The 24,133-nt window shown below is 50.9% G+C and overlaps 10 protein-coding genes across 10 annotated transcripts; 5 read left to right on the forward strand and 5 right to left on the reverse strand.

Annotated features, from left to right (window-relative positions):
* Positions 1-1,849: 1,849 nt before the first annotated feature.
* Positions 1,850-2,678, forward strand: Pdw03_6140 (Synaptobrevin; the record flags this gene model as incomplete). The annotated part of the gene is made up of 2 exons (XM_014680319.1): positions 1,850-1,884; positions 1,958-2,678. 2 exons carry the CDS (start codon positions 1,850-1,852, stop codon positions 2,676-2,678), a joined length of 756 nt encoding a protein of 251 aa, XP_014535805.1.
* A 1,431-nt stretch (positions 2,679-4,109) lies between these two features.
* Pdw03_6141 (60S ribosomal protein uL24) lies at positions 4,110-4,881 on the reverse strand (the record flags this gene model as incomplete). Its single annotated transcript, XM_014680318.2, has 5 exons — positions 4,110-4,262; positions 4,319-4,401; positions 4,469-4,505; positions 4,633-4,745; positions 4,863-4,881. The coding sequence occupies 5 exons, from the start codon at positions 4,879-4,881 to the stop codon at positions 4,110-4,112; spliced, it is 405 nt and encodes a 134-aa protein (XP_014535804.2).
* A 2,001-nt stretch (positions 4,882-6,882) lies between these two features.
* On the forward strand, positions 6,883-8,817 carry Pdw03_6142 (Zinc finger, C2H2-type; the record flags this gene model as incomplete). The annotated part of the gene is made up of 3 exons (XM_014680316.2): positions 6,883-7,093; positions 7,204-8,436; positions 8,543-8,817. 3 exons carry the CDS (start codon positions 6,883-6,885, stop codon positions 8,815-8,817), a joined length of 1,719 nt encoding a protein of 572 aa, XP_014535802.2.
* Positions 8,818-9,026: 209 nt separating this feature from the next.
* On the reverse strand, positions 9,027-9,417 carry Pdw03_6143 (Oligosaccaryltransferase; the record flags this gene model as incomplete). The annotated part of the gene is made up of 2 exons (XM_014680315.2): positions 9,027-9,116; positions 9,265-9,417. 2 exons carry the CDS (start codon positions 9,415-9,417, stop codon positions 9,027-9,029), a joined length of 243 nt encoding a protein of 80 aa, XP_014535801.2.
* A 700-nt stretch (positions 9,418-10,117) lies between these two features.
* On the forward strand, positions 10,118-11,809 carry Pdw03_6144 (Fungal transcriptional regulatory protein, N-terminal; the record flags this gene model as incomplete). Its single annotated transcript, XM_014680314.2, has 1 exon — positions 10,118-11,809. The coding sequence occupies one exon, from the start codon at positions 10,118-10,120 to the stop codon at positions 11,807-11,809; it is 1,692 nt and encodes a 563-aa protein (XP_014535800.2).
* A 721-nt stretch (positions 11,810-12,530) lies between these two features.
* Pdw03_6145 (uncharacterized protein) lies at positions 12,531-13,025 on the reverse strand (the record flags this gene model as incomplete). The annotated part of the gene is made up of 3 exons (XM_014680313.1): positions 12,531-12,718; positions 12,775-12,897; positions 12,962-13,025. The coding sequence occupies 3 exons, from the start codon at positions 13,023-13,025 to the stop codon at positions 12,531-12,533; spliced, it is 375 nt and encodes a 124-aa protein (XP_014535799.1).
* A 544-nt stretch (positions 13,026-13,569) lies between these two features.
* Pdw03_6146 (uncharacterized protein) lies at positions 13,570-14,214 on the forward strand (the record flags this gene model as incomplete). The annotated part of the gene is made up of 3 exons (XM_014680312.2): positions 13,570-13,678; positions 13,737-13,853; positions 13,910-14,214. 3 exons carry the CDS (start codon positions 13,570-13,572, stop codon positions 14,212-14,214), a joined length of 531 nt encoding a protein of 176 aa, XP_014535798.2.
* Positions 14,215-14,839: 625 nt separating this feature from the next.
* Positions 14,840-18,079, reverse strand: Pdw03_6147 (RabGAP/TBC; the record flags this gene model as incomplete). Its single annotated transcript, XM_014680311.2, has 1 exon — positions 14,840-18,079. The coding sequence occupies one exon, from the start codon at positions 18,077-18,079 to the stop codon at positions 14,840-14,842; it is 3,240 nt and encodes a 1,079-aa protein (XP_014535797.2).
* A 614-nt stretch (positions 18,080-18,693) lies between these two features.
* On the forward strand, positions 18,694-19,873 carry Pdw03_6148 (3-oxoacyl-(Acyl-carrier-protein) reductase; the record flags this gene model as incomplete). Its single annotated transcript, XM_014680310.1, has 4 exons — positions 18,694-18,818; positions 18,919-18,950; positions 19,006-19,336; positions 19,417-19,873. The coding sequence occupies 4 exons, from the start codon at positions 18,694-18,696 to the stop codon at positions 19,871-19,873; spliced, it is 945 nt and encodes a 314-aa protein (XP_014535796.1).
* Positions 19,874-20,601: 728 nt separating this feature from the next.
* Pdw03_6149 (DENN domain) lies at positions 20,602-23,414 on the reverse strand (the record flags this gene model as incomplete). Its single annotated transcript, XM_066101266.1, has 3 exons — positions 20,602-21,144; positions 21,196-21,951; positions 22,014-23,414. The coding sequence occupies 3 exons, from the start codon at positions 23,412-23,414 to the stop codon at positions 20,602-20,604; spliced, it is 2,700 nt and encodes an 899-aa protein (XP_065956349.1).
* Between the last annotated feature and the right edge of the window lie 719 nt (positions 23,415-24,133).

A 24,133-nucleotide genomic window follows, 5' to 3' on the forward strand; every position in this document is an offset into this window, starting at 1 on the left:
CACCCTATTTTCTAGTTGTCTCCTCATCTCCTCATCTCATAGGGACTTCCACCCTTCAGGCCACACTCGGGGAGAGATGGAAATTCTATTACAGCAACATCAGCCGAATGACGAGACTAGAAGCGAATCTGAATTGATCACAAACCTCTAACCCTTCCGAGACCCCCACGCGCCCAAAAAGTCCTTTGGATTCTCCGGAATCAGTTGATAACCGTTCAAAAATGCCATTACTACTTCTTCTATACTCTGGTGTTCATTGAACCGGCCCTGGAGATGATCTGAGCCAAGTTACCTTTTCTGCATAGACAGTCCCCCATCGCATCCACAGTGAGAACTTACTGGCTACAGGCTCGGCTTACTTCCAAACGACTTGGAATCCTTCGAGCATCTAACACAATTCCCTACAGCATCCCTTGGACTCAAGGTCGATGGCTAGGTCGACTGCCGAGAAGATTTGAAACCCGATCTGATCGAAGCTTCGAACCCGCGGGACCAATTTTCAGAATCACTGCCTGAGACAGTTGCCGGTGGAATACTCAGCCTCTCGTCATCGGGAAGGCACTGAGCACATTCTGCACGTTCTAGAAGGACTACACCCTAGAGTAGGCACTCTTTGCAAGATGTGGACGTTTTTTTGCGCTCGCCAAAATTATTTTGACGTGGCTACGGTGCCGGCCATCGGCGATCACATCATCTCGTGGTTCTACAAACTCAACAACACTCGGGGTGGGGGGTAGGGGGAGGTTGAATTGCTTAAAGCCCCCTTTGTTACCAATAGCCCTTTTCGGGGGCGTCGCCGCTAAGCCGCCTATAAGCTATCTAACCTAGCTCTAGGCCGTTCCTTAGGCGTTATTCAAAGCGGACTGCTTCACTCAGCAAATATTACCCGTACGTGTATCCAACCCCGGTGGTCGCTTACGGGTGGTAGCGAGGTTGACGAATAAACTACTTTTTAATAGCTTTACTCCTTTAATAAAACCTGCCTCTACATGACTTTCTTTTCCCCTTTTTCTATGATTCCAAGCCTCTGTTAGGCGGTCTTGGGTTCTGGATGTGTTTCGCCACAATCTCGTTAGTTCGCATGACTTTTTTTTCTGAGATCCTCAGTATCTAGCCATCGAAGTTGACGTTGATATATAGATACCAAGGTTTGCGAGAGAGGTGAGCGTTGGGTGGTTCGCACCAAAGGATGTCTGACAAAAAGGATATAACCATTGATACAAGAATTTCGGCAGAGATTATACTTCCTCACCGACACGTGTTCGATGTAGAATCCGAAATGACCACGTTCAATGGCGTGAGGTGTGAGCTTTGCGACCCCAATGCGCCGAGTTCTGAAGAGTCAAGAAGAATTTTAACTGCAATGAGTGATCGCGAATGATCTTCAGAGTCAGATCGGGATATAATCACAGCCTGGTAATTCTGATTGAAATCCGAGCATATGGACCGTATGGTATACAGATCCCTACCGGAAATTTCAAAATAAGGTGGAAGGGAAGATTCTCCCTTCTTTCAGAGACTGGAAATTTCACTGCAGAACGCCAACAGAGGATGGTGTGTAGCACACTCGGGCTATGACTGTCAAGTACAAGCCCAGATATCAAAATGACTGGGTTTGAGGTAAACTCGAAAGAGTTGAGGTGAGCTGACTCAGCTTTACGCCAACTGCCCTCAGGGCAAGGTACTTTTGAATTCAAGAATTTGAAAACTATGAAAGCTCTTATTTCCAAGTATTATAAGCGCTTGAAAATTTGCGAGCTCTTCTATCACTTCGACTGAATTCTCTTTTCTGCTCTTTCTGCTACGACCCCTTTACATTTGAAGTCACGGTCACTGACATCACATCACAATGGCTTCATCCTCCAAGACGAGCTCTCTGCTCTAGTAAGTCTTACTGTCTGGCATATGAGCGATGAAAAGTATATATTCCCAGATTAACACTACAGTCAAACTATAGCTCTTGCATTGCCCATCGCACTACCATTCTGGCCGAGCACTCCTCGCCGGGCAGTTCATCGAGCGCCGCTTCGTCACTAGCCTCCATCATCCTCCCCAAAATCACACACGACAAGCCACAAAAGCTCACCTTCACTCATGAACGACTTTTTGTCCATTATATTGCCGACTCGCCAACAGGCAACCAATCCGACGATGGCAACATTGCAGAGCCCAACTCACACTCTCCCCTGAGCTTCGTGGTAGTTGCATCGGCAGAGCAAGGCCGCCGCATCCCATTTGCCTACCTCTTAGAAATGAAGCGTAAGTTCTTGACTACCTACGAACCATCCACAACCGAGTTCGCCTCACTGCCCGCCTATGGCTGTGCTGCCTTCAACAACGAGCTGCGCGCTCTCCTACAGGCCTACAACACCGCTCCGCCAGCAGACTCGCTCGCATCAGCCCGGCGCGAGATTGACAGTGTCCGTGATATAATGACCGAGAATATCGAGCGAGTTCTGGAACGCGGCGAGCGCATCGATCTGCTGGTTGATAAGACGGATCGGCTTGGTGGGAGTGCGCATGATTTCCGGATCCGTAGCCGAGGATTACGGAGACGGATGTGGTGGAAGAACACGAAGTTGATGATTATGATTGTGGTCGTCGTTGTCTTCTTGCTGTATCTGTTTATCGGCATGGGGTGTGGACTACCTGCATGGGGCAAGTGTGTTGGGCACTAGCGCAGTCTCGGGTGGTTAGTCGAACATTTCAGCGAGCGTGCTTTTTCCCCCAAACTCTCAGTTTCTGTGTTTGGTTGTTTCAGTTTCCCACTTTCTCATGAGACACGATGCGCCATCTGCTTTCCTACTTTTTCTGAAATTGCTCCGGTTCTCACTCCTTGGACTATGTTCCTCAAGTTTGTATGTGTAAGGATCTGATATGTACTATTTAGGATATGGAGGGTTGCAAATATCTCATGAGACTTGGTGTTTAGGTAGCCAGTGAGTTTGACGTGTCTCACGCCTCCTCTTGTCAAGCCTTGGCTTTACTATTTATTGTAAATGATGAATCTTGTCTATTAGAATGACAGTGACAGTTCTTTGGAAATGCTAAAACACTTCCATGAATTGATTTGCTGTGTAGTTGTAATTTTTACCTTTGGTTCTACTGGGCATGGCGACAAAAAAAAGCATCCTTCGAATCGAGTCCTTCAGATGTACAACTCTGAGAGCCAGAATTTCCATCGACATCATGAACACTTCATTAACAAATGCCATGATCTTTCTCCAGGGTACATATGCCTAGACAGCAAAACCACTAGTGGTGAGGGCACAGTTAGACATGTGTTGTAAATGTCCTTCGTCTTCTCAATAGCCATTGCAACCTGCCGCTCTTGATGTCGGACTAGCCATGTTATGCAAAAATGACGAAGACAAACGTTAGGGAAGGAAACTTCGAGAAGCAATGATGAGAAAAAAAAGCAATTCATTGACAGAGTAATTTCATCATCCCTAGGCTCAAAAAGTAGAATAGTTTACAATTTACAGCCTATAAACACCAATTTTAGAGTGCGAGATGTACCTCACCATCAAACCCACTTCGTCCTTGCCTGAAAGCATCGGAGTGAGTCTGCAGGTAAGACAGAAGCTACCAGCTTCCCAGTAGCTCTGTAAATTGTCTACGCCAAGTGTTTACCTCTTCAACCATAGGCTCCGTCCAGAAAGACGGGGGATTGACGAGGAGATATATCAGGCGACACATCTAATTTCCAACAGGAAGGAATTGGAGGTAGAAGGGAGTGAAGAGAGGTCGCTACAGAACTGAGGCAAGCGAAGAAAAAGAAATGCTGGGTCGGACGAGCTGCAGACTGGACACGGAACGAGACGACCTGAAGATTGAGCTGTGGCATTCGACAGAAGTTCCCATGTGCGCGGGAAACGAAAGGAAGAAGAACGCCGGTTGCGCAAAGTGTACTGCCTTGCGAGCACGGACTCCGGATAGAAGAAAAAGAAAATTTTGTTCATTTTTCATTCATCGCAATGCACCTGGTTTCAGAAACTTTACCCTGATCATAGCAGGATGGAAACTCCGTTTCTCAGAGTCCTTCAAGTGAACCCGCGCCGTCAACCGCCATTGCAACATGAACCTATACCCCACACGTAAGAAATCCCTTAAGCCGACTTGCTCTTGACAGCCTCACGACCCTTGGCGATACGCTCGATGATCTGCTCACGGTCCTTGTCGAGGTGCAGCTTGGTGATGACGACCTTAGAAGGGTGGAGAGGAATGGGGACGCTCTGGCCGTTGCTCTTGTCACGAACGATCTAAAAACCGCAGTAAGTATCCACCGCAACAACTGTGTTGTAAATTCGGATCGTACCTTCTCGACGAAGATGGAGAACTTGAGACGGTAGACGTTGGTAATCTTTCCCTCACGGCCCTTCTGGGAACCTCTGGCAACAACTACATATAAATATCAGTTTCGAGATCTTGGGACAGTTCTCAAGATTCCGTCAAGCATGAAACTCACCGACTTCGTCGTCCTTACGGATGGGAATGGAGCGGATCTGCCACAGAATACTGGTTAGAATCGCCGTGTATTATGTCATGCTGGCACCTGCATCGTCCGTAGTTTCCAATCCCGAAAACTTGACTCGAACAGATCCAGATTTTGCAGGTTCATGTGGTACATACTCCGTACTTCTCCTTGAGTTCCTTGGAGACGGGGGCGCTGAGGATAACACGGCGCTCGCTGGAGGGGGCCTGGAAGTGTGCCTTGCGAGACTTGCTCCGCGAAGAGGCGATACCTGGAGGAAACACCATCAGTATTCAAAGTTGAAGATTGGCGAAAATTCGGATCGATAGGGGGTTCGAGCAGTGATAAATCAAAATCGGCGCAAGGCGAGATGCGAGAGAGTACGCACCGTGGGTTCGGACAGCCATCTTAAAGGTCGTGAGTGGGAATTGAACGGGTGTCGTTGGCGTTGGTCGAAGAGAGGATCTTTTCTGGTGTAGCCGAATATTCCAAGTTGGAGCCGGATTGTGTGCTTACTAATTTCCCGCTAAGCCATCTCAGGGCTTGCACCCAGACACCTGATCCACAAGGCACCAACTGCCCATGATATCATTGGTTGATGTTGGGATCCACATCCGACGCGCTTCTCAGTGCGCCGCCTTGATAACATCTGCGCCAGGCCAGCCCTTTAGCCGCGCTTTGTTCAAGGACTGTGAAAAGTTTGCTTCCTCAATGTTTCAGTTTGGTCTAAATTTGTGCATAATAGTTTACTAGGGTCAATCTACTAAACTCGACTTTTCCCTGTTCCGCTGCGATTCGATCCCTGCGCAACAGATTACATTTAACCCTCCTCTTTGCTCCTACGACATTCCCAGCCATGAGACTCTAGCTGCTAGACACCCCGGCACAATTTGAAATGTTCAGCGGAGGCATGGACGGATTCGATTGGCTCCAGAGCTTTCTTCCTGCCGACAGTCGACCCGACCCCGATTCTGAAATTGATGCTTATCAAACAAATGCGGCATTACACGGTGCGGAAGAAGTGGCGAGAGCGACAATTATACACCCGCAGGTACAAAGATCACATTCGTTTATGAGGTCAACCAATCCTGGGACGAATCATGCCTTGAATCCCTCGGAGGCATGCCCGCAAGCCTCAGATGGACAGTGTGGAGGAAATAAAAACCAGGAAACCAGCCAAATTCAATTCAACCATCCTCCCTCTAGCCATTCTCCACACCAAACAGACCCTTCTCACATTACTATGCACCGGCTTGATCCACATATTCCGTCCCAACAGCACATGACTCAGGCACATCGGGATGCACATTCTCCCGGCCAAGCTTGTACGGGTGTGGATCCCGCTCCCTACTCATGGAGGACTTTTAACTCTATGCCAAACTCTTCAGAGCCGTGTGAAAGCTCCCACAGGGTCTATGAAACTACAAGACCGACAGTCCCTGCACAGAGAACCAACGAACCCAAGGCACGGGCTGTGCCCACATCACAAAACTCGTATCATGGCCACTCGGCAACTCCAAATCAGAATTCCCAGATGTTAGCCCAACCGCACGTGGCACAAGGTATGGCGACACAAGTTCACAGAACACGCATGTCGGCAGAAACGCAAAGTCCTTCTCACTGCGACATTACAATTCCGTCCTACAATACTCAGCGACCTCATTCAACTTTAGCGCAAGGGACCCGACCAACACCCCTAATTCAAAGAAAACACTCACCGGCAGCAAGACCACAAAGACCATACCAAAACCACCATGCGATCCCAGCCCGAAATGTCCAGCAACTATTTGATTCAGCTGCAGCGCAACAACCTTGGCCTGTGCCCCCAGTTCAAACGACACGTACACCGGTGGCAAAGCCCCAAGTATCGCAGAGCCCATCTCAAAGTCATTCCACGAGCTCAACCCAGAACGTCCTAAGGCCATCTCACCCGAATTCACCGCCAAGCACCCAATCTTGGACAGAAAATGAGATTTGTGCCTCTTTGGTCTCGCCAAAGGGATTCAAAACTTCAGCAGCACGTAGCAAACTACCCCAAAATGTGATCACACCAGTTACGGGTACTCGGGAGGCTTCCGATTTCGCCAGATCAAACCCAAGTCTGCTTGGGTCTTCACTTCATAATCAACATAATGTGCCACCAGCCGTGCCAACAGCGCCTGACAAGGTCCACAGCACTGCAATCTCCCAGCTTGTCTCACCTCGCAGTCCTTCTATCTCTCTTGCCTCTTCTGCTCCTGTCTCTGCCTCCACCCCTCCGGGCCCCCCAAGGCAGACAACTATTGTTCCGCGCCAATTGGACAAGTGCTGGAGTCGGGAAAAAGTAGGGAATCAGGGTAAAGCAGCACCTGATACATCCTATGAGGCATCAAACCAGAAAGGCCAGCAGCCTCCAATATCCCAACCAAATGGGTGGCACAGCACACCAGTGGCAGCCTCAGCCTTCGCGTCACTCAATTCTGCGGCCTCTACCTCGGGGCCCGCCTATAACTCCTCGTCTAACTCGGGACCCCGGCGAGGTACCTTTTCTGATTCTCCCGCAGCACAACCGCCTGTTGGCGGGAACACGCCGTCGCGGGGTTACCACCTGCCGGAACAGCTGTGCCATCAGAAAAAGCGGTGGGTTCCGGCCGCAGAGCATTCTGATGACTATTCGCCTCCCATAAAGTCGCTACGGTTGGACAATGGTAGAAGTCAAATGATGACTCATCAAACTTACCCATCAACAGTTACCTCGGTACCAGGATCCCAAGTACCTCTCGATTATGCTCGGCACCGAGGCCCCGGTAAAATTCTTAAGAATCGTGACGACCTAGTTCAGCCGATAAGACGGAGCGATGCACTGCCCAAGCAATCTTATGATCCTGCCACGATCGCGCGGGATGTACTGATTGCTGCGGGAAGACACCCTACGGAGAAGCATCTAAACCATCATCTTGAAGCACTGCGCCGTAATTTTACCAAAATAGACTACAACGCAGACTTGGCAACGTTTCGTTGGGACCTGGTGGACACAAAGCAGCCTGGAACTCAAGCTGATCGCATGCCTCCGGTTCCTGCATCTCACATTCCACATCCTCAACCACCTCACCCTCAACCACCGCAGGCAGCAGCTTGGCAATCACTTTCATGTGACCCCACTTTCACAAATAGTCACGTGGCTTCACGTCATCACGCTTCAACACCAGCGCGTGACACACCGCCAAATCGTCAAGTCGCGATGCCAGAAAGGATCGACGCGCGTGTCCCTCTTGGCGGTTTGAGCCCTTGGGGTACTTTACCTTTCCAACCACCAACTTATCATACTCCTCAACAAAGTCTTTTTTCAAACTTGCCTTCTGGACTTCCCAGGATCGACCCTTTGTCTGCATCGCCGAAGTTCTCATCCCATCAATCCGTCCCCTTCTCAACCCCCCCACCGGCGCAACCCCAACCGGAATCCCAACGGCGACGACCCTCAACCACGAAAAGTGTAGCTTCGCCCAAACCCTCGCCTGCCAAAAAGCAAACCCCCAAATTTATAGTAAAGCCTAAACCTCAAGGGCAGGCGGTCAAGAGCCAGTTGAACTCTGGTCGGGCCGTCAAATCCCCAGAGGCAAGGCGTCTTCAGCCGCAGGTTGTTATTACACTCTCACCCGCCAAGATGCCCACGAAGAAAAGACCCGGCCGACCTCCCAAGAACCCAGCGAACAATATCGAAGTTGCTATCCATCGTGAACAGCAAGTGCAATATCAAGTCTTTCCCTGCAAATGGGAGGGTTGCGCTGCCGAACTTCATAACATTGACTCGGTCAAGGCCCACCTCATCAAAGTTCACATCCCGCATTCGCTCGTTTGCAAATGGATAGACTGTGGCAACAAGACGCCTATGGCTGCAGCTGATATGTTTACGCATCTGGTGAGCGAGCACGTGTCTAAGATGGCTTGGGCGCTTGGGGATGGACCAACGGTGCCAGTAACTGGTGAGAATCATAACTAGCTTGCGCTTGACACTCCTCCAAGGGATTGCTTTACACACGAAGTTTGTTTTTGATTTGAAGAACATGTCTAATCGGATGAATGTTTTAGCGGGAAACAAAACCAATCACCCTTCCGTTCTGGGCGACTGCAGTGCTCGCAAAGGGACCATGGTCTTGCCGGTAGATGAGCACCAGGTCAAGGCTTTTAGCAAGGCCCATGGGAAATCGACGGAGAAGACCAAGGCTCAAGCTCTGCTCGAAGCGGGACGACACTGGAAGCAACAGGTTGGCCCTGAAATGGATTGGAGCGACCGCCGTTTGTCTACGCCCGTTCGACAGAGCAGGGTACATTGTGGGGAGATGGCGTTTGTTGGGGAGAATTGATGGGGCTGTTTGACTTTTGTGATACCCTTGGCCCGTTTTCTTTCGGATTCAGTTCATCGCGTGGGGACTGGGGTTGAAAATCTACCATGATATGTCACCTTGCTATGGTGACTCACAACATTATGCATCTGGATGACACCTTGAGATGTTCTGGTTTATTATGAGATCTATACGATGGATTTCCCAGGAACCGCACAATTTAGAATTACTCAAAGAGCGTCGATGAATAAAGCCGTGAGATTGGCAATGATTGCCTTTCCCTCCAATTGATTGGACTGTAGTGTACAAATGGCTCGTGCCTGACTCGCTGGTAATTGTTAAATCAAATGATGTAGGCACTGGTATCTTGGGATTCCCGTTGGGTTCTTGTATTCCTTCTCTCCCACGCGTCGCAAATCGGATTTAATTCCCCTCCTCTAACACCTTGTCTGTGGACACCACTGATACAGCAGCCTCGGTCTTGATCTGGTTTGCTGATTCGGCAGACTCAGGTTCCTCCTCGCTGGAATTGACATCGAGGAAGTGGTATAGAACAATCATCATCATGGCGCAGGAGCCAAGGAGGATGGCGAGGCGGTAGAGGTCATCGTCGGAGATCATTGTGAAAGGAGGCCACGGAGAAGCGATGCAAATAGTCACAGATGAATTCAAGAGAGAAAACGACTGGAGAGAAAGCGTTGGGGAATGGGCGATTTAATCGGAGAAGACACGTCGGCCTGTAGTTCGAGGGACGCTACACAGTGTAGTTGTGTAATGGCGGGTGTCCTGACAGTAGGATTTCGGATGGTTCCCTCTGCAATGAATGTATAGAATTGAAAGGATTGAAAGGAAGAGAGTCAACAAGTGCAAGTTGTGACGGAGCAGTGTTGTGTTGACAAGGCCGGATGCTGGAGATGAGAGCTATCGGGTAATGTAAGTATATCGTACACGTTCTGTGTAATGTACTGTGTACTTGATTAAACGCTCGGATCATGACTTTCAAGGTATGTACTGTGATACTTTGGTATATTGACACTTTTGTCTCGCTTCTTACCTCCTTCACCTCTCAGCTCTGGGACTATCATGATCTCTCTGCCTACATAGGAATTTATACGACTTTTTTCTATGCAAGAGAGAAAGAGACGTTCTCCCCTGTTTAACTAGTGCTCCCCCCTAGGTGCGTATTGCGAATTACCACCCGGGACATTGGAACATTGCAACATCTTTAATTCTCTCCCCCTCTTCTTTTCCCCTCTATTCGTCTATCTCAGTCAAATCTACTTTCTCGCTACAGCCTCTCCTCTATGCGTCTTTCTTCACCATGACCGAATTGCAAGCTATTCCTGGGTCTAAACCGGGTCCCGCTTTACTGGCCTGTCTTCAGTGCCGACACAAACACCTCAAATGCGATGGCAGGACTCCCGTATGCAGCCGCTGTGAACACGCCCGATCCCCCTGCGAATATACCAAGTCTCGGAGAGGTTATAAGGGCCCATCGAAAAAGCGCCGCGCTAACTCTCCGGAGTACTTGCCCATGCATCCCAACCCGGTAGGCATGCTCGATGTCCCCGTGGATTGGACCTTGCAGGATGGCTTCACTTGTGCGCCAACCATACCATTTTCCTCCTCCACATCGACCAGTCCTGGACTGCACAGTCTTTCGAAGCCAACTGCTCCATCCGCCCGCCCGATAAACGGACCTTTGACTCCGGATTCTTCCTCTGCTGTCGGCGGGGATGGCTACCTGCTCGATATCTACTACAATTATTTTCACGCCGCCCATCCAATCCTGCCACCCCACCGACTACTATATCGCAGTGTGTTACCCGCATACCTGGAGCAGGTAATGAAGTTCATCGGTGCCCACTTCACTCCGGCCGCCTCGAGTGACACGTACCGGCCAACGGTTGTCACGTTGGTCCAAGAACAAATTGTGTCGGTGGAAAAGGTGCAGGCACTGCTTCTACTGGCGATTGTACTTCATTCGGACAATGAACGAGGCGAGGCCGGCGTTTGTCTAACCGCTGCAGTAGATTCAGCCTTCGAACTTGGCATGCATCAAGGAACGTTTGCGATCATTGCAAGCAGTGGGGATCCAATCCGTGCAGAGTCCCTGCGACGCACCTGGTGGGAGCTCTTCGTTATCGAGGGTCTCATGACTGCCCTCGGTGTGCAGCGCGAGTACCGAACCAACCAAGTGCCGCTCGAGGTCCCACTTCCATGCGAGGAGCGGATTTACCAGGACGCCCTACCGCCGCCACCGTCCCCGACCATTGCGCAATTTGACGGGCGCGTGTTTGCGGAAGAAGAGCGCGACTTTTCCTCATACTGTTATCGCATTGAATCTATACGGATTCTCGGTCGTGTGGTGGCCATGCAGGATATGACCGAAGGCCAGCAGGACTATGTGGAAGCTCTTGATGCGCGCATTGGTAGTTGGGGCCACCACTTGCCAGAGTCCAAGGAAGAGCTCTTGCGACCCGACGGGAGCGTGGATGAGATCATGTTCCAGGCGACCATGATGTTGAACGGCGCGGCCATCTACCTCAACTTCCCGCGGTCTGATCTTCTTTCATCTCCCGCCGTTGCCGCAGAAGTCATATGTGGCAACCATGGACCGATCAGTGTGCCTGCATTCTCCCACAATGAGCATGCCATGAAGGCTGCCAAGGCCGCCCGGGAGTTATCCCGCCTTGCTGCCTTCCGTCTGCCCGTTATCAAACACACTCCATTTTTCATCTGTGCACTCACTCTGAGCTCCATTGTCCAACTGGCGACCTGCTCTGTCAAAGCCGGTCAAATGCCAGACCCTAGCCGTGACCGTTTGGCGTTGACGATCGGGGTCTTCAAGTCGTTGGCTCGCACCTGGGCTATTTCCCAGTCGATCATGCGGCAGATCAAAGCCGTTGCTCGGGATGTGATGGATCTAGGATTGCGTCCAACGATGGACTCGCTGGATTTGACTACGGTGTTAGATAACAGTCAGTTTTGGGTGGATCAGAGCCCGAGCTGAGGAAAGAAGATGTGACCTACCTCTCCCGTCCTTTCCCACCCAGCGTTTCCCACTGTCTTTGAAATCCCCGACAGAAGCAAGTCAAGAGCGTCCTTCAGGCTCAGCGTGTTCATCGGCCTTTGATTCAAGGGTTGGTGTTTGCCGCCCCCACCAACCCTTGCAGGGCTCTGGCCCCCCTTTGGGGCTGAGCAGACCCAAGTCCGGAGCATAGAAGTATTTATCTGTATCTGATTCCTGCCCGATTCATGACCGGGGTATCTGGAGGGAACTGGGATGGTTTTCCTTTGGTACCTGGCTCTGCACATCTCCTTTAGACCATTTGGCTCTGCTTGCCTTTGTAGACTGATAAAGGTAGACCCAAACCGAGACTATACGGCTTTATCTGTGTTTCTCTGCGAGAGGAATTTACAAAAAAAAAACCCCTCACTGGGGAGATGCAGATTAATAAAAGTTAGTGTTGGTGACTGTTTTATGAACGAGCTGAGTCTATGAAAAGGCAGCGAATAGGACTCCGATTACCACCTCGTACTATCTTTTCTCTCCTAGCTCCGACTCCTTATCAAAATGCTACAACAAATAGGCCTTGAGGGATCTGAAGAAACTATCTGTGCAGATGAATAACGATAGCATCACTTGTTGAAATAACAGACGGGGACCCTGAACGCCAGGAACCACATTCCCCTTCCTATCCATGAGTTTACCAAGAACTGGGAAACCAGGACTATGTGTACTCGCGGAGATACTTCAGCCGCTTAATAGCAAGAGAAAAGTCCTCATCGGTAGTCACTGTAGTTGCACGTCTGCCACCGGGGATGGCAGCCATCATTTCCTTAGCTTGCTTCAACTCCGAATTCAGGACTTCTTTGAGATTGAAGTGCTCATGTTCCATCGTACGCGCTTGCAGCGTACCTAGATTAGGGACTTGATTAGCAACGGTGATCACAAGGCAGAGCGCATCGTCTTACGATCCACTTTGGCAAGGTGCTGGTTGGCCTGGACGATTGCACCCCAGAGAGCACAGACTTCTGCCACTTTCCCAAAGGTATCGTTGCGGATCCAGCCTAGAAGACCATTGAGGAGGTCAGCCTCTGAGATTTTGTTAGTTCTCGTGATGGGCTAGAGGGTCGAAGAGCAATATAGAGACATGACGACCTTTGGACTCCCTAGATAGCCGGTAGAGAGTAGGGATCTCGGCTGACATGCGCTCGTAATTCATTTTGCCGTGATGATAGGTCAAGGACACTATAGAAAGTGAGTGCTCTCCACGGAATTGGGTAAGAGAAGAGAAAGGGTGTTATATAGACCAAAAGAACAGCCGGTAAGTGCCCGCAAGACCAGTGTTTGGCTCTCAAATCCAGATCGAGTCATCGATAATTTGAGCTATCTGGTCCAGTCAATCTGTCCAGAGAAAAGCAGGCCTTGGGATTTGAACAAAGCGACCAAGTCGAAGCATACCAGATCTATTTTGAGAACAAAGAATTTGCCCACAGGACGGTTCAACTCCCCCCCCCCCCCCCCCCAATTTCGACTTTCACACCAATGCCGAGTCATTTAACTTCCTAGAGCCTTGGAAATATGTGACGAGAACAAAGAGCTCCTATCTGTCAGAATGGCTGGTAGAGATAGACTAGCGAAGAACAAAGAGACCGCCAACTCGGCTCTTCAAAGCCGATCGCCCGTAGACGAAAAAGAGACACAAGAAAAAGGAAAGACATGCCCTCCTTAACACTCATTCGACATCTTCTGAAAAACTCATCCTAATGGGTGCGCTTGAAATGGTCGCTGAAATGACTCCCCCGGATTTTGTGAATCGCATGGAAAAGGTTCCAGCGCCATATCTGAGTGAACAATATGGCTACACCAAAGACGGTACTATAAACCTAATCCGGGATGCACCGTAAGACAAGAGGTTGACAGTTATGGGCAGGACTGTCTTGCGCGATGATTTCCTGGATGCTGGACCTTAATGTCAGAGCAGCCATTAAGAAGCGCGAGCTTCAACGGACATATCAGAGAATGTGTCTTTACATCAAGCACATGGAGCGTACGTTTGTTGGAATCTTGAAAATCCAGAGAATTAAGACTGATATCAATGCGTAGGCCTCATGGATCAAGCCAACATCAAGTTTGATGCCTACACCGGCGCAGAAGACGGCCGAAGAATGAGAATTGCCAGAGAGACTTTTAAACCTCAGTTGAAGGCCAGGTTCATGACTGCAGCCCCGTATCCAGTTACGGCTCCTATCAGCACTGACGGAGAGCTCTGCAGAAGCGTATCCGATGCGCAGACTTTTGAATACAAGCTTCACCAGTTGGAAATCCTTCGGTATATGGAGAGAATTGACGGGTCGGCATTGACTGATTTCGAGACATGTGCGAGGCAGGCCAGACCTGAAACAGGCTAACTGAATGAAGGTACTTGAGCAGACCTCTGACGATATTCGGTTTGAATAGTTGAGGTGCTTTGTTCAATCCTTCCCGGTGCGGTGCCTTTCTCTGGGAATAGGGGGTTGTCGTTTAACTGCAATGCCGGCTGTTCTGCTTTTTAAAATTTCTCAGAGTATTTGGGTTTTGTGTGAAAATGAAAGAAATGATTCAAATCAAAAATTTCTCCCTTGCATAGTTACGATTTCAGTGCAAGATCGGAACTTGTAAGAGAAATCACGAGCCCTGGAGTGAACCATATTAGACACCCCAAGGCTGTCGAAGGATCCATAATGATGCTGGAAAGAATACTTTGATTTCATTCGAAGAAGTCTAACAGTGCTGCCGCCCAAGTGTGAAATCCAGGGGTATCTCAAATGCTGGGTTAGTGTGTGAGATGGGCGATCAAAACATCGCGGGCTATGTCAACAAGTGCTTTCGCAAAATAAAGGAATAATGAAGGAATTAGCGCCATGCAATTAAAAAAAACAAGATCAGAAAAGCCAAAACTCCTTGCCGTATGCTCAGGTCGTATCGGTATTGCCCAAAAAATGTAGGGGGGAAATGAATAAGAGGCCAAGACGAGAAATTCCGTATGGAAAGGGTCTAGTTGCCAGCGCCGCTGCTCACGTCGCGCATTACTTGCAGGGCAACAGCACGACGTGAAACGACATCTTCGCGGCGGACCACATTACGCAGTGCTTCACTGGCTTGAATCAGTCCATCAATACTAATCGCGTGGTTGGTCATTTGGTGGTTGATGTATGTGTAGAGTGCTGCCGGTGTCGAGCAGGTCGTTAACAATTGCTGCTCGTTGAGCTTGAGCAGCGCGAGAGCAACTTGAAACAGGAATGTGCTTCCGCCTCCGCTTCCAGAGGCAAGATTTTCGGCAACCTTGGCAATCTTGTCATTGCTCTCCTTAGTACCAGAGGCAATTGACCCCGAGGCATTGACTGCGCTGGTCACATTGAGACATAGAACCACGTCCCACACGCGATACAGTGCCTCGGCGGAGAGACAGTCTGTAAAGACAGAGAGGAACCACTGGAAGGTGAGTGCCTCTAGTTCAATCCCCAGTTCCTCTAAGTGGGCAGAGAGCTTTGGGAGCAGCTCTGAAATATACTGGCGCAGGACTACCTGATCGGCACGGGAGGCGAGCAAGCCGTGGTCGTAGTAGTGCTGGGGCAAAATGATCTCGATCATCGAGGCCAGAATCCAAAATGCGTCCTCGGCAGTCGGCATAATGAGGAGCAAAGACCCTGCGATGAGGTTCATGCCCTGACAGTAGCCTACTTCCGGGTTGCGGCGCGAGTACGCAAGCAGGACCTCTTTCAGCTTGCCAACACCAGGCCCTTTGCGGAAGAAGACATTGTCGGTAAGAGTGCGACGTATATCCATGTCAATCTGTGCGACAACGGAGGGGTCGGGGTCCGATCCACCAACACCATGCACGAGATCATCATAGTAGCCAGGAATACGCATTGCCAAAGCCCCGCTGCATTCCGACCAAGTTTTGGCGCGAAGAGCAACTGGGATGCCGCCGAGGACGAGGAGCCGGAATTCTCGCCACTTTGCTCGGCCAACCTTGCCTTTGTTGCCCAGACCCGCGATACCTACAACTTCGCCGTCGGCGAGCGAGACTTCTGGCGTGGCAACGGCCGCAAGGGATCGATCGGAAGTTGCTGCAGCGGCTGCCGCTTCGCCCTCCTTTCGGCGTTCAGCACGCACTTTGCGAAGAAACTCGTTCCATCTCACGGTTCGATCACGTTGCAACATATCATGAAGATCAGTCAACTGTTCCAACAACATTTTTACGGGCTCCATATCTGCGACAGTGAATCTGGAGGCTGTGTCTTTGACCTGATCCGATGATAAACCAGCAAATTCGGGGCTGTCGGCCGTGATGGCTGATGTAGATGCCGATGGTTGTGCGCTAGAGCCGACGGCCAACGCCCCATCTTTGTCATATGAAACAGACGAGCTGTGAGAACGATTTTCTCCTGCGGTGGTCAAAGAGACGATTGGGCCAGCGGAAGGCGTATGGGACAATAGCTCGGTAGGACGGGACGGGATCCTCAGATAGTCCTGCCATCGACGAATGGCAACAGCTCCGCTATCAGGGTCATCCGGCGAATCAGGCAAAGACCGCGAGGCTTCGGGAACGCCCTGCCGAAGTTTTGTGATTTCGGGATCATCCTCGTGATCTGACGCATCGGTTCGAAGAGTACCAAGAGTTTCAGTTATACTCAAACGGTGAATGCTGCTTTTGGTAGTATTGGCTTCTCTCTGGCGCTTCTTTCTACGTTGATCATAGATGAAACCGAACCGGTCAGTGAGAAACTCACCCGGTTGGGAACTATTATAAATAGGGGTGAGCGTGGGAGGCTTCGACTCCATGGGCAAAATGGCGTCCATCTCGACGGGCCCCAGATTTGTGGAGCCTCTATCTGTAGTCTCCGATGCCACGCCTTGAGACACGTTGCCAGCTGCAGTCCGTCGCGAGGCAGGAGGGGTTTTTTTGCCCTGAACGCTCGATACACTAGCCGATCGTCCAGCAGTAGACATACCGACATTGCTGTTAATCTTCTTCAGAGCGGCCACTGCTGACATTGAATCCTTAGGATTGCCAGACAGTGTAGACGAAGCACTTCTGTCTCCGTCCGGCTTTTTCTGTTGAGGTTTATTGTGGGTGGACTCGGCATCACTTGCTTCTTTGCTCGACGGGGAATTGCCAGCAAATAACTTTACAGTCCAGGAGCCGAGAGATCGTGAGGATTTGAGAGAATGAATGCTTGCATCATCGCCATTTGCAGACGTACTAGCAATGCGCTTCGCCGGTCCATTTCGTGCAAAGCCATCTGGCGGCTGAAACAGATGCTCATCAAGCGCTTTGCGTCGCATTGCAGGATTGCTAGGCACTCGGGGACGCTCAGCCTCTTCTTCTCCAAGTTCACCAACATCACTCATAATGCTACTAGCACGACTGGTTTTCCGGCTTGTGTTGGTCGAGCCAAAAAGGTACTCCTGCCAGCCCCGAATCGAGCTTTGGCGCTTCCTGTTGTCAGTGGCTCCGCTGCCTCGGGGATCATTGTCTGACCGCTGGGCACGAATCGTGGCCTGGGCTTCTGCTGCGTCCCCATGAGCCCCAGAGCCAACGGTGTCTTCCATAGCTTGAGACATCAATCCATTGAGACCGTAATAGGTTTGACCAGCATAATCGCTGCTATGAGTGCTTTCTGCATCCGAGACACGATCGCTCGGCGGATTCTCCAACTGGTACAGACGGCGTTCAATGTCTTGGTTGGACACAGACACATCTCGTAGCATTCTCTTCAGCTCTCGCTCCCTTGCATCTGCGCGTTGGCGGAGAGCCGAGATCTCAGCATCCCTTTGAGCCAGATCGCGAGCAAACTGCCTCACCATTTTCACGGCTCCTGTTCCAGCAACCAGCCGCTCAATGTGCGCGTCGTCGGCTAAATGCAGAGCGCCTGGTATATCATGCGTGGAGACGGAATCAGCGAAGAGGGCAGCTCGGCCTGATTTGTGCAATGGCCTAGTCGTCAAATTCTCAAGCGTGGCCTTCCGCCCACGGCCAGTCCCACCTCCATTTGTTTCCTCTCCATCTTCTGCGGAGAACAACATGTTTGTCAGGCCACGAGCGAGGCTTGGAAATTTGTCTGGCGGTGAAAGCGAGGGGAATGAGGTCAAATCAGTTGTCGTGTTGGAGGAGCCTGAATGCCGTTTTTGCATTTTGGCGCGAACGATTTTAGCATTTCGACTTCTGCTCGAGGCGCTTGACGCTTGGGACGAGGAACGCCGCTGGGAGTGGACGTTGGAATCTGCCATGACTCAATAACCGGGCAATGGCGTGGACGGTGGAATCGTTGATTAATGGCTTCATGAAGGCTTTTCTTAGAGCTTTCGGGCCCGGTGAATTGGAAAAAGCGTCCGGGCTAGGGAGACAAAAGATCTGACTAGTTCAAGTAGCTTCTGATGCTTAGCTTGTCTTGTTGCGCGTGCTTGGCGATCCTTGCTGTAGTGATCCGTGGATGGAATGAAGGGAGCTCGACCGTGATTTTCAGGGGCGGGCACAGACTCCAACCCTGTATGACCTGCTTAGGACCAACGAAGGCAGGAGATCACAAAGAGCGCAGATTTGGGTTGTTCTGAAACCCACAAAGGCAGCTTTGATGCCATGCGGCACATGACGTGACCAGTTAGCATCATGTGACCCTAGTGCTTGTTTTTCATCTCACGTGACAGCCCTGTCATGCTTGTCCCCATGCCCTGCCGTAGCCTGGAGCCTCGGCTCTCCGCATAAGCGACATTGGTGGGGAGAGCTGATGAGCTGTTCCAACTGCAAAGCTGCCGCAATTGAAGCGATTCTTCTAGCCCGTTCAGTTCGATTCTTTTTAACAGAAATCTGCAGCCCTTTTACCATTACTCCTAGACAATAAAGCATGCCTGCTGCAGCAAGACAACGTCTTCAGGCCCTGAGCAAGCAACTCGTTGAGGGCATTCCCTCCGAGGGCACGTTCGAGGATATCCCCAAGATCCGTCATGTTGCCCCTGACTCAGCAGGACCGTGAGTAGTCTTGGAGGCTATAGCCCTAGTTCTGGTTTAGTCGGCTTCTAGTGCTTTATACCTTGCAAGATTAGGTGCAAAACTAACAGCTGAATAATAGCCGGGTCAAGGACAAGGTGGTAATCGTGACCGGTATGTGCCATTCCCCAATACTATTTAAAAATCAAAATAACCAATCAAATCCCAGGCGCAAACTCTCCCAGTGGCATTGGCCGCGCCAGCGCGCATCAATTCGCCAACAATGGCGCCAAAGCAGTCTATATATGCGACTTCAGCGACACTCATCTGGAAACGCACAAGCGGGAGCTGGGGTCCCTTTACCCAGACGTAGACATTCACGTGCGGTCATTCGATGCAGCCGACGAAAAAGCCCTGAGCACAGTTATCAACGAAGTAATCAGCAAATACGGCCGACTAGACGTCTTCTTCGCGAACGCGGGTGTGGTAGGCCAGCCGAAGTTGTTCACCGAGATCGACGGCGAGGGATTTTTAAATACGATGCGAGTAAATGCTCTCGGGTACATTCATCCATTCCTGAATTAAGATAGACATTATACGCCGGAAAAAAAAAACCAATCTAACCAACCGGGACAAACAGTGTCTTTTTAGCAGCCAAGCACGCAGCCCCAGCCATGAAGATAATATCCGCCTCGAAGCCATATCCAGGCGGCTCAATCATCGGCACAGCGTCTGTAGCAGGTCTCCGCTCCAACGCAGGTTCGACTGACTACTCCGCCTCAAAGGCAGCAATCGTATCGATCGCGCAGACGGTCTCGTACCAGCTCGCTGGGTCGGGCATCCGCATGAACGCAATCTGTCCTGGCCTGATTGAGACAGGGATGACGCAGTCGGTGTTTGACCGAGCGCGGGAGCGCGGGACAGAGCGTAAGGTCGGACAACTGAACCCGTTGCAGCGGGGAGCTGTTGCTGATGAGGTTGCGCGTGTTGCACTGTTCCTTGGTAGTGATGAGAGTAGCTATGTCAACGGACAGGCCTGGGCGGTGTGTGGTGGGTTGAGTGCTGGACATCCCTTTGTGCCGGGCAAGTTGGCTTGAATTGGGGTCCTAAGCATCAGTTAGGTTGCATTTATGATTAGCATATGAATCCGAAGAGGATTTGGCAGGAATGGCTCCATAAGCCTTTCGAAGTTGCTCGGCTACATTGGATGTAAATTTGAGAGGAATTAGAAAAGTTCAAATTCCCAGAATCCATTTTAAGAAAATGACAGAGAGCTATATCACCCCTGGGAGATCGCATTAATCCAGATCATGGACTGTAGATAAATAGGAAATATCATCCGCAGACAGTGCGGTTGGTGGTGCAAAGTGGAGGGCTCTCTCTTCGAGATGCGCGCAAATCAAACAAATCAAGCCGGTCCATCCCAGACGGCACGACATATAGCAAATAAACGGATTCCTCGGGTGGAGAACAGGGCAAAATGAAAGAAAAATAAATGTTAAAAAATAAAACAGAGACAGAAGAAAATGGAGCACGAGTTCCGGAGAAGGTAAAAGTGACCATAATTTATTGGACAAGAAAACATATGGATGGTCGGGTGGATATAATCAAGATCAAAAAATCAACACGACGAAAGATGAGAAGTACGCCCGACAACCAGAGTAGAGCGTTTGTGCGCATCCAGGATACTGCGCAGATGAAGAAAAAGAGAAAAGGGGGAAAAGACCTCGCCAGACAGAAGGAGAAGAAGGAATGGACAGAGAAGAGAAGGCAAAACAGAAACAACATCGTCTCAGTCATCTAACCTGAAAAGCTGATGGAAAATTTAGATCACCCGTGTGGGATTGGGCCGCATGAAATCCTCGCTATTGTGCTTGGACAAAGTGCCGCGCTGAGTCTGCTGGTCGTCAATGTTCTCAGTAACGTGCGCGTGTTCATCATCATCCTCAACGATTCGGGTTGGGAATTCGCCGGGGCCATACTGCTGACTTGATCGCTCGGGGAAAGTCGAGCTGCTGATCATGGACATAGACGTACTGGAACGGTTATGAACTAGCTCCGGAGTTGGAGGGATGCTAGAGTGATAATTGTCTGGGTGGAGAGAGTTGTTGTCAGCGTCGCTCATCACACTAGGAGCGCGGGTGGAGCGGCCGTCCATGTTGTCGTAGTCGGAGCCGAGATGGTCGTTCTGGTTTAGATTGGAGCTCTCAGCCTCTTCCTCGGCGTCCTGGGCCAGGTGCAGACCTTCGACGGCGGCGGCGCACTGGTCGCTGATGCTGCGGATAATGTCTGCGATGGCATCGGTCTTGTCGCGCAGGTAGCGGTCGGCGACATCTGTGATGCTGAGACGCGCAAGGGTCTTGTGATCCTTTCCGAGGTTCAGCAAATGCTGCTCTAGCTCGGGCTTCATATCATTTACCAGAGTATTGTGACCATTGATATTCGTAGCCGTCCTGACAGACTCCTTCGACTCGGCGACTGACACATCCTCCTTGGGCTCCTCGGGAGCGTCTTCGTAGCCCTGCTCGACCATTTCAGTAATCTCAGACCTACTACCAATGGAGCGGACAATATGTTCCATGTGGTGGCTCTGGCCGTTGATAAGGCTGCGCAGGTGCATGACAACGCGCTGGGCATCTTCGCGCTCGCGGACGAGAGTCGCGTTGGTGTGAGAGAGTGCGGAGATCTCCTTCTGGTTGCGCTTGCGCTCCCGTTCAAGCTCTTCGGCAATCTCCTGCTGAAGGACAAGTGCCTCGAGAGCATCGTCACGCTGCTTCTCAGTACCAGAAAGGCGCAGAGTAAGGCGAACCACATCGTCCCTCTGTTGGTCAATAAGACTAGTGAGGCGGCGACTCTCGCGCTTATGCGTTTCGATCTTGACCTTGAGCTCAGCGGTCTCCTTGGTGAGCTGCTCAGCAAAGGCCTGGAACTTGAGGAACTGCTGCTTCCAGGTCTCGAGCTCCTCGACCAAGAAGTTGTTGCGCTTGGTGACCTTGCTGAGCTCGGTGTCCATTCTGCCCTTGAGGTTAATGAAATCTTGCCACGCTTCCATGGCATCCCGAGAGTACTGGTTGCGCTCACGGACAATCTCGTTGAGGTGACGCATGGAAACCTTGGTCATGAGGGGCTTCTTGACGGAGCCACCAAAGATGGCCTTCATGCCAGTGTTGCGACCCTAGTAGATGTCACGTTAGTTTCGATTCTGGTTAGTGGCCAATCTCAGGTGTGTAGACGTACCAGCTTCTCGCACACATGGTCCATGACGCCCATGATGGCATCCTGGTTCCACCATTGGGGATCTTCGATGCTTTCGACCTCGCCTCTCATGACGATGATCTGACCAGCTGGGATGAGCTTGCCGCCAGCGTAGGCAGTGCGCAGGTGCGGGGGCACCCCAGAAGGCGAGACATCACCATTCAGGGATTGGGTCATGCGGTTGATAAACTTAGTGCGCTGACCCTGGTTCAACACATTGGGCGGGCTGGAGGTGAGGACAAAGTTGCGATCGAGGTCGACCACCAGGGCATCGGACGGGGCGTTGAACAGAGTCCGGCACTCGGCAGTGATACCCAGAATGTAGGGACCGGGCTCCTGAACCAGGTCTTTGACGTGGCGGGCGTGAACCACGGGGACGTAAAGACCACTCCACTCGTAGACGCGGACGCAGTAGCGAATGGTTTCCGCAGCGACAGTCAACATCGCCGGGTAGTGGCTGACGAAGATGACGCGGCGGGTAGGTGAGACAGCAGCCTCTATCACGCCGACAATGTTGGGGATCGACAAACAAGTGAACAACGGCCACATCGCAAAGTTCTGAAAGCCGGTAGGCGACGAGGGGAACTGATAGCACAGGGCATAATCCTTCATGTCAATGCGGACCAAGTCGTTCAGGCGCGGGGCTGGGAAGCTAAGGATGCGAGAGACCTCCTCGGCGTGGAACAGGTTGGTAGCCTTATTCCAGTGGATCCACATCCCGCGGAGGTAGTCACCTAGCAGATCGTAGAGGGGATACCGGGAGAGGAAGCTCAGGCAGTAAGGAATCCAGTAGGTCTCATCGGGGTTATCGTAGAAGTCCGGTTCCGTCTTCTTGCGCAACTCGCGGATGGTCTCCGCGCGCTTCTCATCGGCCCGGGACCAAACGCGCAGCGCGATACCGTACAGAGTATGAGAAGAGTCCTGTTGCAACACGAACGCGTGGTGTGCACAGTGAGGCTGACTCTTGCCGGTGCAGATCTCCACGTCGTGAGGGAAGCATGCTCGCATGGCCGAGTGTAGGGCTTGTGCGATCTCGTTGTCCTGCTCTAGTCGAGGGCTGCTTCCCAAAATCTCGGGGAGCCAGAATTGCCCGACAGCTCCCTTCATGTGGCCAATCTTGCCCTGGGCGGGGACAGGCGCTTTGACCCATTGTGAAGGTTCGCGGCCAACACCACAGACCATATAAGCATGAGTGAGTGTTTTCGGTGTCCGCTGAGCGGGCTTGATGCTGAGTGTGGACGGAATAGGTTGGGTGATGCGCGAGTGCAATGACGATGTGCGACTAGGAACGACCAGCGAATTTTCTCCTTCCCCGCGTGTCGTAGGCCGATCCCGAGTGGATGGCCGGGCAGAAGACCCATGATCTCGCAGAGAAAGGGCCATTGTTGCAATGTAGATTTATATATATCTAAGTATATATATCTCGGCGGGGGGAGGGGGTGTCTTGAATCTGTCGAGTTCAGGAGTAAAGTTAGGAGAATCCGTTGGAATTCCTTGGGATGTACGAATGTAGAAATTGAGGAACAGGAAGCCCTGCTTGAGAGTTCGAAATGAGTGGATGTGTTTACCCAAGGTCAAGGAAAGTCGGGGAGATTTGAAAAAAGAGTGTGAGAAGTCCGGGTGAAACTTCAATGGTACTCGAGACTCGAGAATACACCCGCTGCATCCAAATTTTGCAGTTGAAAAAAAAAAAAATAACAGAAACCCAAGAATGAGGAAGGCCCTGAAGGTGTAGGGGGACAAATAGGAGAAGAAGAATCGAATTAAAGACCTGGACGAAGTTCTCCCCACTTTAATCAGCCGTGCTGTATTTTGGTTACGGGGCATGTATTTATTGTTTCATGTCGTTGGTCTTGTTCTTCAGGGTTTGATATGAAATGATTCAAATCACGGAGAATTTACATTTAAGGCAATGTTATCCTGTGCCTATTCTCATAGATCTATTCATCTTCACTTGGATCAAACTTGGATCCTCAATTCATGTCCTCTCTCCTCGGTAATCTGCCGGGCGACCATACCACATTTATATCTCTGCGAGTTCCTCGGTTTCCGCCTGCGAGCAGTGAGGAGACTCCACCCACCTCTTTACTTTGATCAAGGTC

Source organism: Penicillium digitatum, chromosome 2 (assembly GCF_016767815.1).
Source record: "Penicillium digitatum chromosome 2, complete sequence".
Lineage (NCBI taxonomy): Eukaryota > Fungi > Ascomycota > Eurotiomycetes > Eurotiales > Aspergillaceae > Penicillium > Penicillium digitatum.